At 32.1% G+C, this 13,512-nt stretch overlaps 1 protein-coding gene across 2 annotated transcripts in view; it reads left to right on the top strand.

Moving 5' to 3' along the window:
• ROCK1 (Rho associated coiled-coil containing protein kinase 1) overlaps nt 1-13,090 on the top strand; it is a 114,041-nt gene extending 100,951 nt beyond the window's left edge. For both annotated transcript variants that reach the window (XM_074276269.1, XM_074276261.1), the window contains exons 28-33: nt 4,666-4,736; nt 5,090-5,178; nt 6,326-6,404; nt 6,723-6,984; nt 7,954-8,161; nt 11,581-13,090. In XM_074276269.1, coding sequence (XP_074132370.1) covers nt 4,666-4,736; nt 5,090-5,178; nt 6,326-6,404; nt 6,723-6,984; nt 7,954-8,161; nt 11,581-11,584 — 713 coding nt within the window. In that variant the 3' untranslated portion in view covers nt 11,585-13,090. The remainder of the gene's footprint in view (nt 1-4,665; nt 4,737-5,089; nt 5,179-6,325; nt 6,405-6,722; nt 6,985-7,953; nt 8,162-11,580) is intronic.
• The last annotated feature ends 422 nt before the right edge of the window (nt 13,091-13,512 follow it).

Genomic DNA, 13,512 nt, shown 5'->3' with positions numbered 1-13,512 from the left:
GAAATTTTGCAGACTCAAGTTAAAAAGTTAAATTTTCAGATTGTAAAGGGACAATGCTGAAGAATTATGATTAATTTTATTTTGCTATCTATTTTTAGTTATTTACTGTTAATTTGGAAAATTCATATTAAATAAATATTTATCTAATTATCCTTACAACATCTGTGCAAGGTAGGTACACTTTATAGCTGACAATTTAAGTGACTTAACCTTACAGTGAGGTTGCAGAAAATAAGACTTTAAGTCTTATTCTTATTATTTAATTTATTAATAATATAATTAATATTAATTAATAATAACATAATTAATAATTTATTTTTAAAATTATTATTATTTAAGTCTGAATTGTGTTTAATAAACATCTGTTAGCAACTTACTATGTAAGGCATGAGAGCCTAAGTGATACAATGGATAAAATATTTGCCTGAAGTTTAAAAAACAAACAAAAAAAAAAACAAACTTATCCTCATAAGTTCAAATCTTACTTGATCAAGCTTATTAACTACATGACCCTGGGAAAGTCATTTTAACCTGTTTGCCTCAGTTCCTCATCCATAAAAGTAGCTGAAAAAGTAAATGGCAAACAACTCTAATATCTTTGCCAAGAAAACCCCAAATGGGATCATGAAGAGTCAGTCAGACACAACTGAAATGATTGAAGAACAACAATGTAAGGCATAGTGGTAGGCACCAAGATTCAGAGATAGAAATTAAAGTAGTCCTGACCTTCAAGGAGCTTGCTTTCTACTTGAAGAGTTGTAAGTAAATAGATAAGCGAATACAAAGTAATAGAAAAATAACAAAAATACAAAGTAATAGAAAAATAACAAAAAATGTGACCAAGAAATAGTTTTTACTTTAAAAAAATAATAATAAATGAAAGACTTACTCAATAGCCTGTTATTCCTGACACTGCTTATATATAATCACACATGACTATACCACAAAGGCTGGCCCTCTGTTCCTTGTGGTGGTTGTTTTAAGCACTATTAGACCTAATCTGGGGAGTAAAACCTTGGAAAAGATCCCACTTCCAGAGAGAATATAGCCATGAATCCTTAGATCAGCCTCAAAAACAATATATGAGACATCTATAATTCTAAGGAACCTCAGAGACCATGTAATCCAATTTACTAGTGTAACAATTGAAGAAACAGGCCCAGAGAGCTTAGGTGATAGAAACAGTATTTGAACCCAGACCCTCTGGCTTCAGAGATAGTGCTTTAACATGTATTTGAATATATTTAACATGTATTGGACTAGCTGCCATCTAGGCGAGAAGGTGGGGTTGATGAAGGGGAAATTTTGGAACAGAAGGTTTTGCAAGGGTCAATGTTGAAAAATTACCAATGCATATGTTTTACAAATAAAGAACTTTAATTAGAAGAAGAAGAAGAATAGGAATGGTAGGAGTGGAGAATATATTTTAATCACTTCTCAGAGTTTCCCTGTTGCAGTATCCCAACTAGTCCTTCATCCTAAAGATATCCTTTAAACTTGGTAATCTGAGAGAAGAATACACAATATGGGAACATAAAAGCAAGATGCCTTGAAAAGGGAAAGGACTGGACATAATAAGAGGTCTGCAACAAGGAGATCATAGAAAAATTGGTAACCAAAAGCAACAAACATTTGAAAAGGACATACCGGGGGCCTTTCCTCTAATATTAGAGATATATTAACATACAGAAAATTTGCATGATTCATTGTTATCTTTTCAATGTCGAGAGAACTTGAGGAAAGCCCCTAGCAAGCTCCATGGTACCCCTGAGCAAATAGATGAGAGAAAATGGACAAAAGATGTGTTGCATGGGCAGACATAGATGAGTTAGGGCCTGCATAATCTTGAGGCAGCTAAATATACAGTGGATAGAGCACTAATTGTGTGGCTTTGGTCAAGTCACTTAAATTGTCAGGTATAAAGTATACCTACCTTGCACAGATGTTGTAAGGATAAAAATAAGATAATATGTGTTAAAAATATATTGTACGCTCGATACAAATGCATATTTCCTTCCCTTTCTTCAAGGAATGTCCACATCAATGATATGGACATTGACAATGATATCATTGATGTGGATATCACAAGTCCATTGGAAATTTTTCCTGTGTTAATGGATCTGTTCCCCTTGCTTTTGATGGATCTCTGTCATAGGGATTCTTTTACTAGGGTAACCTGTGTACCATTTGGGAATTTTATATGAGTTTAGTGTATGACAAGGAACACAAGTGGAGTAAGAGAGAGCATTGGGCACATCTCAAAAAAAAAAAAAAAATTCTCTTGAGGCTTTATTAGATTTTTCCCATATCTTTAAAGAAACCAGGAAAGCCATCTAATTTCCAATAAGAATAATGATATTCTGCATCACTGTAGTTATTTATTTGGCAATGTCCTCTGCAAGGTACACATTCATTTAAACATAAAGTTCTTGCATGTTAACTGCTATAAAACTGCATAAACGCAGAGCATGCCTAATACCAAATATCAGAGAAATATGAAATTCCAGTATAGAGGGACAGAAATAATATAGACCTTGGTTCCATATCAGGCTAAATAATGCCACAATGTTTAATGCACCATTAAAAAATATAGACAAAAAAGGCAAAATTATTTCATACTTGGAATCAGAAAGCGTCCATTTCTTTGACATTTTTTCATATTAATAAATCAGTGGGAAAAGATAATTTGGGCATACATTTCTATATGAATTTAAAGGTTTTTTATGGGTTTGGTACCTTTTAACATGTCTCATTGAATCTTCAGGACATATGAGAGAACCAAACAAGAAAAATACTATTTTAAATGGTCTTGTTTTAAGAAGGTTTTGTAGGAAATTCAAAAATGACAGTATTATTTTAACTCAAGTTTAAAATATTTTTTTTAATATTAGGAAAAGAGGGTTCAAAAGCAATTACAATTTCTTTTGTAATGATATCTATAATTCTTTGTTTTCAAAGATTCTGTTTTTTAAAGTGGCATTTATGTTTTAACTAAAAAAGACTAGTAGGTGATTTGTATATAGAAAATATAACTGAGGTTATAGCTGTTATTTGTAAGCCCAGACTCTGCTTTGTATTTCATTTTCTTTAGTGAGTAATTCATACCCACTTTGAGTTTCTCGTCAAATATATGCTCACAAGCAAAACAAAACATCACCCTATATCATTCAAAAAGTATTGGTGATAGGTGATAAGAGTTATAAAGAAAATAGAGATGATTTGGTACTAGAATCAGAATTGACCAGAATAGTAATGGATTTATTTTAAGTGAAAGGGAACAAGAATTGTAAATGAATATGTGATTGCAGATTGGATAATCAAAATTGATTTCATCAAAGGGCTCTCTAATGGGATTTTATTATATCATTTTGATATTTGTCTCTTCTGTCATTTTATATTTGACATAATACTTCAAAGACATTTTATTGTATATTAGTTTATAGAAACTTTTGCCACCTCACATCATCCTCCAAGCCCCATGATTTCATTACAAGTCTAGAAATTTCCTCCCTCAATGCATATTGTCAGTTTCTCTTTGATAAACCTTCTTGTAGTTATCTGGGGCACTGAGTTAAGCCCATTGTTACATAGGTAGGATGTGATCTAGGCAGGACTTTGTCTCATTAATTTCAGTATTCACCTGCCAGATATCAAAAAAAGGACCTGCATGTGGCAGTTAGGTGGAAAGAAAAAGTGGCTAGAGTAGAGCTGTGCTGTTTTGACTTCTCTTCAATAAAATAGTAAGAAAATTTGGAAAAAGTATTAGTTTGAAATAGATTAATGGATATTATATATAGCCTGAGAAACAAAGCTTGTGATTGGAATCATTTACTTCAGAAGTTTTCTGAAAGCTTTTTTCCTCTGACATTAATAATAATTATAAATGAAATTCCGTGATTATATTTGTTATAATGAAATTTCTTTTATCAAAAAAGCTCAAGCCACTTAGCTGTCCAAATTCTTCTGTTGTTATTATAGTAATAGTATAGTATATGTATTTCAGTTTTGGAAGAGATTTTGCATGTTGTACTTTTTTAATATTGAGATCTTTAAAAAATATATACATATATATGGGACAGATTTATTAATATGGTTGGGTTGGTTTACCACAGGGCTCATTAGAATATTGTCCTATGAAAACTGAATAAAATGCTTGTCTCTTATTCTTTATGTCTAGTTGATTCTTCCTGCATTCCTTATTTATTTATCTTCTATTCTTGTCTTCTGTGAGTAATAGGACACTTGTGTACTTGTGCTTGCTCTCTTTTGTGTAAAATGATGGCTCTGGTTTGTTTTACTTGCCGCATCTTTTTTTTTTTGCTGAATATTTTCATAGCTACTTTGAATGTTAAATGATCTTTTAAATCTTGTTCCATTTTAGCTGAAATCCATTGTTGAATATTTTTGCCTTGCTCTTGGAGGTTTATTTTTACCCCATTATTTTATAATTAAATATTAAATGTTAAATTTAATGGGGAAAGGCCTTTTATTTTGTCCTGCAATATTTGTATGGCTATTAAGTTAATTTGTGATTGACGCATGAAAAAAGCAAATTATAGCACTTTTTATTTCAAAGTCTGTACTGCATGCTGTCACATGTGCTTTATGTTCATTTTCTCTGTTATACATTTAAAAATCTCATGTTGCAAATTTGTTTTTAAATAGAATCAAGAATTGAAGGTTGGCTATCGGTTCCAAACAGAGGAAATATAAAACGATATGGCTGGAAGAAACAGGTAATATATACATCTTATTTCTGAATTTTTAGAAGTTAATATACTTTTAATGGCATTTACTCTTAAAAGAGAGAACTTGTCAAAATTGCTGCCCAAATTTCAAAGTAATTACATGATATTACATAATCAAAATATGGGCAAAATATATTGAGTTTGCAATTTGAGCACAGAATTTTATATATGGAATTCAACATTTGACATTTTTTCCATTTAATTTGGCTTTTTTCAGATTAGAGATTAGAATCTAATTCTAATTCTCTGATCTATGTAAATATGCACAACTTTAATGATTTCTTACGTTTTTAAATCAAGCAAATTTTGCTCTAATTCTCCCTTTTTCCCTCTTGTTTCAGTATGTTGTAGTAAGCAGCAAAAAAATTTTGTTCTACAATGATGAACAGGATAAGGAACAGTCAAATCCATCTATGGTACTAGACATAGAGTAAGTTGTTTTTGCTTTTAATTTTAGGTAATATGTAGACAATTTGTTCTTATTCAGTAGTATATTCAACATAATCACAATTATTTTGAATTTAATATTACTAAAATTATCATCTTCAGATTACTATGTCATTTAGCTACCTAAATTTTTTAAATTTTTCTTTCATCATACTTTTTTTTCCCCCTGAGGCAATTGAGATTAAGCGACTTGCCCAGGGTCACACATCTAGGTAGTGTTAAGTGTCTAAGGCCAGATATGAACTCAACTCCTCCTGACTTCAGGGCTGGCATACAAATTTTCTTTAAATAATGTTATTATTTTACTTTGAGAAGACTTGCAAGAAAAACTGCCTTAAATTCCAAGTTCAGATACTCAAGAGTAACTCAGGTTTATGGTTTTCCACTTTGGATTTAAAGTGTTTAGTGATTTTAAATTCAAGATATCTTGATGGTTAACTTGTGATCTCATTGGTAAATATATTGATTTAATTTAATGGTATAGATCACAAATCATCTACATCTAACCATTCTCTCTGAAGCTTGTCTCTGTAGTCTCATAAATCTTCTACATACTGGGCCATCTGACTTGATGGGGGCCTTCCTTGAGATCTCTTGACATTGTTTGCATACCAGTGAATTATGTTAACTAAGCTATCCTCCATCTCACCACAAGACTGACATCACTTCTTTTTTGGTCATATTTCTCTGATTTTATAAGAGTTTTACTTCTACAAGTTATCTTTGGTAATATATTATAGCCTATTCTACTTCATAGGAGGAAAATAAAGGTATCTGCCCATTGTCTGCAGGACATTTTTCCTTTTTATAAAATTCGTATATATATATATATATATAATTCATTTGCATTATGTAGCATGATTAAAAATTTAGGGATTTGTGGTTCCTTGTTAGAGTTGGAAGATGGGTAAATAGAACAAGGATGAATAGAAGAAATTTTTGATACTTTGAGGGAAAAGATCATTGCTTATTGAATCTTCAGACAAGCAATGAAAGTAGATGTATTTATAGAAATTGATTTAAAAGTGCACCATGCCGCATCACTTTAAACAAATAGCTTCACACTACATATCATAGAATAAATGTAGTACAGATGACTTTTTAAAATGTGTCTTTTTAAAATTTTTCAGCAAACTATTCCATGTTCGACCTGTAACCCAAGGTGATGTGTACAGAGCAGAAACTGAAGAAATCCCTAAAATATTCCAGGTGAAAATATTAAGTAATAACTTCTCTCTCTCTCTTTTTTTTTTTCCCTGAGGCTGGGGTTAAGTGACTTGCCCAGGGTCACACGGCTAGGAAGTGTTAAGTGGTTGAGACTAAATTTGAACTTAGGTCCTCCTGAATTCAAGGCTGGTGCTCTATCCACTGTGCCACCTAGCTGCCCCCTAACTTCTTTTTTTAAAAAAAGAAATGCTAACTCCATGTTAATTGGGCATCTGGTTTATAGGGTAAATATAATACATTTCAGTATTTTTGCTCTATGTTAATATATTTATCTCTCTTTTCGCAACTCTCTCAAAATAGATATTGTATGCAAATGAAGGTGAATGTAGGAAAGATTTGGAAATGGAGCCAGTACAACAAGCTGAGAAGACTAATTTTCAGAATCACAAAGGCCATGAGTTTATTCCTACACTCTATCACTTTCCAGCCAACTGTGAGGCTTGTGCCAAACCTCTCTGGCATGTTTTTAAGCCACCCCCTGCCCTCGAATGTCGAAGATGCCATGTCAAGTGCCATAGAGATCACTTAGACAAAAAAGAAGACTTAATTTCTCCATGCAAAGGTAAAAAGACAAATAAATGTTGTTGCAACTTAGAACAAATTAAAATAATTCTGAGGTACTTAAGCATTACTTCTATACAAAAATATTTAATCTCAGTATGTTTGTTATATATATATTTTTGAAAAGGGTAAGTATAGCTTGTTAATCCTAAGTAATCTTAACATGAACTATAGTTCTTCAGTTTTGTCTTTGAATAAACAAGTAAATTGATTTACATTGTTTTCCATTGATGCCATCAGCAACAGCATTGCTAAGAACTATGAAATCCTAAGCCAAACTGTTAATCTTAGGGAACTAGGTGATAAATAAAAAGAATTTATGAAAATTACATGAAGGATTACATGTCTTGAATAAATTGCATATGGACAATGAACACATCACATAATTGATAAGAAGAAAGGAAGAAAAACTGATTGCCCATAGTTATTGGGGAAAGGTTTCAATGATCCTGGGTTTTTGAAAGTAAAAGTTAATCTTTTTAGCATCAGTATTTTTTCATTTATTGGTGACCTAAAGAACAGTGTGAAAAGGCACAGAATTGATATAGACTACATTAAATTACTAATAATGATTTGCAAGTAAGCAGTGACATAAAGATATCATCAATGAAACATATGATTAAAAAAGGAAGTGAAACTCTCATTAAAAAAGCAAGGGAGAGGATGGATTCTCTGATTGTTTCACTAGTGCCCATTTTAGTAGTTAAAAAACTCAGAGAAAGTCTTCCATATCTTGATCTTCTGGCCCAAGAGGATTTATTGAAGGACATGGATAAGAATCACACAGAACAAGAGTTGTACTTGGGTTTTAATCTGCCGCTGGAAGCATTGCCCGTGTTGATAAAATCTTTGAAGTATTGAAATATAAGCAAATAGAAATATTTTGAAATTTATAAGTGTTACAATACAGGTTTAGAAATTTACTTTTACATACATATTTAATTTTTATTTCTTCCCTGTTTACTCATAGTGAGTTATGATGTAACATCAGCAAGAGATATGCTGCTGTTAGCATGTTCTCAGGATGAACAGAAGAAATGGGTAACCCATTTAGTAAAGAAGATCCCTAAGAATCCACCATCCAGTTTTGTTCGTGCATCCCCTAGAACACTTTCTACCAGATCTAGTGCAAATCAGTCTTTCCGGAAAGTTGTCAAAAATACATCTGGGAAAACTAGGTAAGACTTTAAATATCACTATTTCTTGCACAGTAATTAGGTATTTTCACTAACACTAGTAATTCTTGTTCTTAAAAACTAGGTTTCATTCATAAAATTTGTAGACAGATTTCAGACATGGATTGGAAAATCATTAAAAATTGAGTGTCAAATAGCATTTATAAATTAATGGAGCATCCATTTTGTATTTACCTTCCACTTCCAAGTTAAATATGTATACATACATACACACATATATACCCAAGTCTTTCACTTAAAACAAGGAGAACACAGTACTGTTAGAAGAACAGTGGATTGGGAATCAAGAAGCCTGGATTTTCCTAGACCTGACTTTACCTGTGCTCATTTTGTCTTTATGTAAACTGAAGTGAGAGTAGACTTAGATAGTCAGAAAATTCACTTTCTCCACTTTTATTATCTGTAGTGTGATAATTTTCATGTTTTCTAAATGGAAGAGGATTTATAGTAATTAAGTCCTACTTTAATCCAAAATTAGAATACTAAAACATTCAAAAATAAAGAAGTGGTTTTCTTTTAATCCATTTTTACTTGTGTCTTGGGGGTAGTGATACTTTATTGACATCAGGGAACAATTTTTTGAAAATCATTTTACATATATTAAAAGAGTTTCTTGCCTTCTTATATAATACAGTTTAGTCCAATAAACATCATTTAACTTTTTTGGGAGTGTCTTAGAATGCTGATAACAGTATACCCTCAGCAGGTGTGGGACTGGACTGCTTTATAGTGTCCATTACCTTTGCTTTCAACTCTTATGGGATGCCTTCCAAAAACATTCCCTCCCCTTCCCTTTAATATGCCATCCTGCTATACAGTAAACATCAATAATCAATAAATCAGTATCAAATAAAAAGCTTATTACTAATTAAGCTTAATTTTGCAGAATTCTAAGTACTATGGGCAGTTCTAAAAGGTTTTCCTACTGTACATGACTTCTAGTTGCCAAATATGTAGAATATACCATAATGGTGATTAAAGAATATTGTTCAACAGAGTTTAGAAAACTTGAAATTTTTCTTAAATATTTGGTTTTGTATTCTTTGTATTAATGGTTTAAAAAAATGGACTGTGCTTGCTAAATTATTTCTATGTAAGGAATGTGCCTTATTATACCTTGTCCCAAGAGACCTTAGAGAGTTTTGGGACTATTTGGTTTTTTCCCTCAGTCCATTCCATATGCATAGCAGAGCCCTCCCTCTGAAGGATTTACTGTACATTTCCTTCTCAGAATATGGATTGGACTTATTAGAGAAGGTTCTGATGATGTTTTTTTTTTTTTTTAATAATTGTGTAAGTTAGATACATTATTTTTTGAATGTTCTAATATTAAAACTAAATAGTTCTGAATATGAAGAAATAGCACTTTTCTAATAACTCTCCTGAGCTAAATTTGGGACTAGGCTTACTGTTCTCTTGAGAGAAGACTTTCATTTGACCCTCTACTAGATTCCCAGGAGCTGTGTTTTTAAGAAGAAGTCTGTTAGTATTCCCAGGAATGAAGTCAGGACCCTCTAAGTCTGCAACAGGAAGCCTATTTAGCAATGGCAGAGGCCTCTTAGAACCTTTTCTGGGGGAAAAGGCACCTAGCTTGCCTCATTTGTAGGGCATGGGCCATTCATCTGACCTCTTGATCCTGCCCCCAAAACATGAGTAAGTGTAAATAAACTTTACAAAATTTAAATCTACTGCAAATTTCAGGGTGCCAAACAAGAAAATGGAAAGCACAATTATCCATGATGTATACTTTCATAAAGGATAAGGCTGCAAGCTGAAGACCTGCTGACACAAAGTTTCAGATTAGGCACCTATGTTTTGGGAAACATACTTAAGGAAGAAGATAAGTTGCAGCCCAGAGTAAATTATTTTGCTTCCCCCTACTTTCACATAGCCTTGAGTCTGTAATAGTTTCCTAATAAATAAATGTTTCCTCTAAGCTGGTAAAAAGGATGATCAGGTTAAATATCACTAATGTAGGAATGTTTTTCTTTCCAGAACTAAAATGTTGATCAGACTATTTTGAAAAGCTTTTATATATAAAATACTAAGAATGCTTTTCCTTAATAAATTATACTACAGTAACTCCTTAACCTTTGATATGCTATCCTATTTTTAGATATTTATTTTGATAATTTTAAAATAACCTTACTTATAGATATATTTGACTTTTTAAATTTCTAATTTTGCTAAGCTCCTTTATCATTGTTATGTTGTCACTTCTGCTTTGTTCTTATCAGTAGCACCATCATTCTCCCAATTTATTCATGCTCATAATTTTTGAGTTTTTATGTACTTATTCTTATCCAGCAGGCCACCAAGTTCTATCTTCCAAAATACCCTTTATATTCTTTCTTTCCCTATTAGCTCTGAGGTTGCAACTGCTAGATGAATTTTTTGCACTTTCTTGCTGCTAACCTTTTCTTCTCCAAGCCTTGAGTCTATTTTTGCCTCCAGGCCAGCCCCCTGGCTAACCATACTGTTGTTCCTTAGATTCCACTTCATTAATGTTTTTCTTATAAAGACACTTCCATAGAAACCGGTTTTCTACTACACCATTTATAAGCTGGCTTGCATAACATGGTCCCCATGTTCCTAAATCCTGCTCCTCTCTATTGCACCACACACTTCAGCACTCAGCGGCCCCTTTTGGGGCTTTTTTGTGTTGGACTTGGGCACACCTCCTGTCCTCATGCTAGTTCACTGGCCTAGAAGTGTCTAGACACTCCCCCAGGACCACCTATCTTTATATCACTTCGAACTTTCACTTTCTTTTTGAAAAATTTCCTGATTACACACACCCTTTGGATCTCTTTCCCTTGAATTTACATCAATCACAAGTTAGTATCTGTTATGCTTTCTTGTATTGTCCTGATAATTCAATATCTTTTAGTCTCATCCATGTAAGAAAATTTATCAGCTTCTTGAGAATGAAGAACATTAATACTTATTCAATGATTAATTTTGTGAGAGTTACCTTACTTGGAATAGCATTTTTCAGAGAATTAATAATGTGTTTTACTATAAAATTGTGATCAATAGAATTTAATCTTTTTAAATCAAAAGGTACTTTAAAATGCTGTACTATTTAGGATGTCATTAAGAAAAATGAACAGAAATCCAAAAAATAATTGCAATTTTAACTCTGATGTGGCACTACAGGTTCTGCCTTGGAGGCATGTTAATGAGCTAGGACTTTTACTGCTTATTTTATTTAATATTTATATTTAATAGGACAGTAAGATCATTTGTCACTACAGAGTGAGTATATGATTAAGCAAGTTTTTGTTTGTTAAATTATTGCTTTAATTGCTTAGAAATGACTTTTCAGATATTGACGAGATTAAAATGTTTAGTGATAAACCTTCTGAATATAATAATTTAATCTGATTTTTTTTTTCCAGCTAACCACATCATATTGATTGATGGAATCTTGTGGGATGTCATCTGAGAAATGGGGCTTCTTTAACCATGCAGAGCAGACAGACTGTTCCTTCTGACACAAATATCACAGGCTTCAGGGTTAAGATTGCTGTTATTCTCTCCTCCTTGCTTTGGCACAAAAGCACATTGAGGGTTTTTATTGCGGGTTTGCCTACAGGTAGATTAGATTAATTATTACTATGTAATGCAAGTAAAAGCAAATAAAAAGCTTAGCTAGGTATATTTTTTTAAAAGGTGCTGCCTTTTTACATTTCTAAGAAAATGCCTGTCAATCATGATGGAACAGAATTTTCCTCTTGTGAATGAGAGGAAGGGAGAGTTTCACTATTAAGATCAGCTCATGGAAGAAGAAAAGAAAATATCTCAAAATGAGACGAACTGAAATTTCTATAGACTCAAGTTTTTGTGCTCTCGCAGGACTGCAGAAGTATCTTAAGGAAGTAATATCATCACTTGAACTTCAGTGCCCTCACTGTAAAGTGTAACAGCCTTAATTTTAATGGCCCATTCTGGACCTGAATGGAGAAGTTAAATATTTTACATTATGCTTTTACAAAATACTGTATATGTCTCAGCAGATTTCTTGATTGAGGGGTAGAAGACAAAAAAAATTACATTTAATCTATGCATTTTTGCCAAGCCATACTGAATTATTTTAATACTAGAGGCATTAGGAACTAACTGTACAAAAGAACGAAGTTTGAAAGCATATTTTGGGGTACATCATTTCTATAATTTTATAATGTATTTCCTTATGGTTTTAAGTGATAAAGTCATTAAGTTAACAAACATATAAGAAATGTATGCACTGTTTGAAATGTAAATTATTTTTAGAACACTTTTAATGGGTGGTGCATTGCCCTTCTAGTGCCTTAATTTGAGATAATTATTTTACTGCCATGTCTAAATGTAGAAATTTCCAAAAACAAAACAAAAACCTATTTGCTGACAGTTGTGTGTCAGTGGACTTTTTATTGATAATTGGTTTAATTTAAAGTATTTTTAAAAGTTGGTTTGAATTTCACAAATTGAGTACAATCTTTGCTTGAAATTACCCACGACAGTGAATGAGTTCATTGAAGTATCTGCAAAAAGTATAGAAAGATGCATTCGCAAAAGCAAACTATGTATGGCATACATCTGTGGTGTTTTCCAGTTAATATAGAAATTACAGATAAATACTGTTAAAACTCTTGTTTCATATCAAGAGTTGATTCATGGGATGGGCAGTATGATTTAAAAAAAATTTTATTTTTAACCAAATACCTCCTCAGTAATTTATAATGGCTTTGCAGTTATGTGTATCAAATAAGAAGCACTGGAAAACTGATTCGTCTCTAGGACGATATGCATGTTTCAAGTGGTATTGAAAGCCGCACTGATGGATATGTAATAATAAACATATCTGTTATTAATATGCTAATGACTCTGTGCTCATTTAATGAGAAATAAAAGTAATTTATGAAAGGATACCTTTGAAAAGACTGCTATGATATTTTCTAAAATTGAAAGTTTTCTAGAACACATAGGGAATATGTTACATAATCAATTTGTATATGTGTGTGTATATATGTGTGTGTACATATGTAATTTTTCCCCCCAAATAAAGGTTCTAAAATTAGACTCCATTTTAAAAACAAAAAAAAAAAAAAAACACCAGACAACAGCTATTGCAGTGGCCTTTCCAACAATCTGTTTTGCATCTCTTCTGATATTCAAAAAAACCCAGTAGTTTCTGTTCTAAAGCAGGGATGAGATACTATTTTAAAGAAGAAAAAATAAACTAGTTTTTCCTATTTCCTTATCAAAACAAATACTAGGAACTAAGGAAAAACTCAATCAAACACCTGCCTTGTTATGTATATGAGGGTAGAAGCAATCTATGTAGTTGA

Source organism: Sminthopsis crassicaudata, chromosome 1 (genome assembly GCF_048593235.1).
Source record: "Sminthopsis crassicaudata isolate SCR6 chromosome 1, ASM4859323v1, whole genome shotgun sequence".
Taxonomy (NCBI): Eukaryota; Metazoa; Chordata; class Mammalia; order Dasyuromorphia; family Dasyuridae; genus Sminthopsis; species Sminthopsis crassicaudata.
This window is presented reverse-complemented; position numbering and strand designations above follow the sequence as displayed.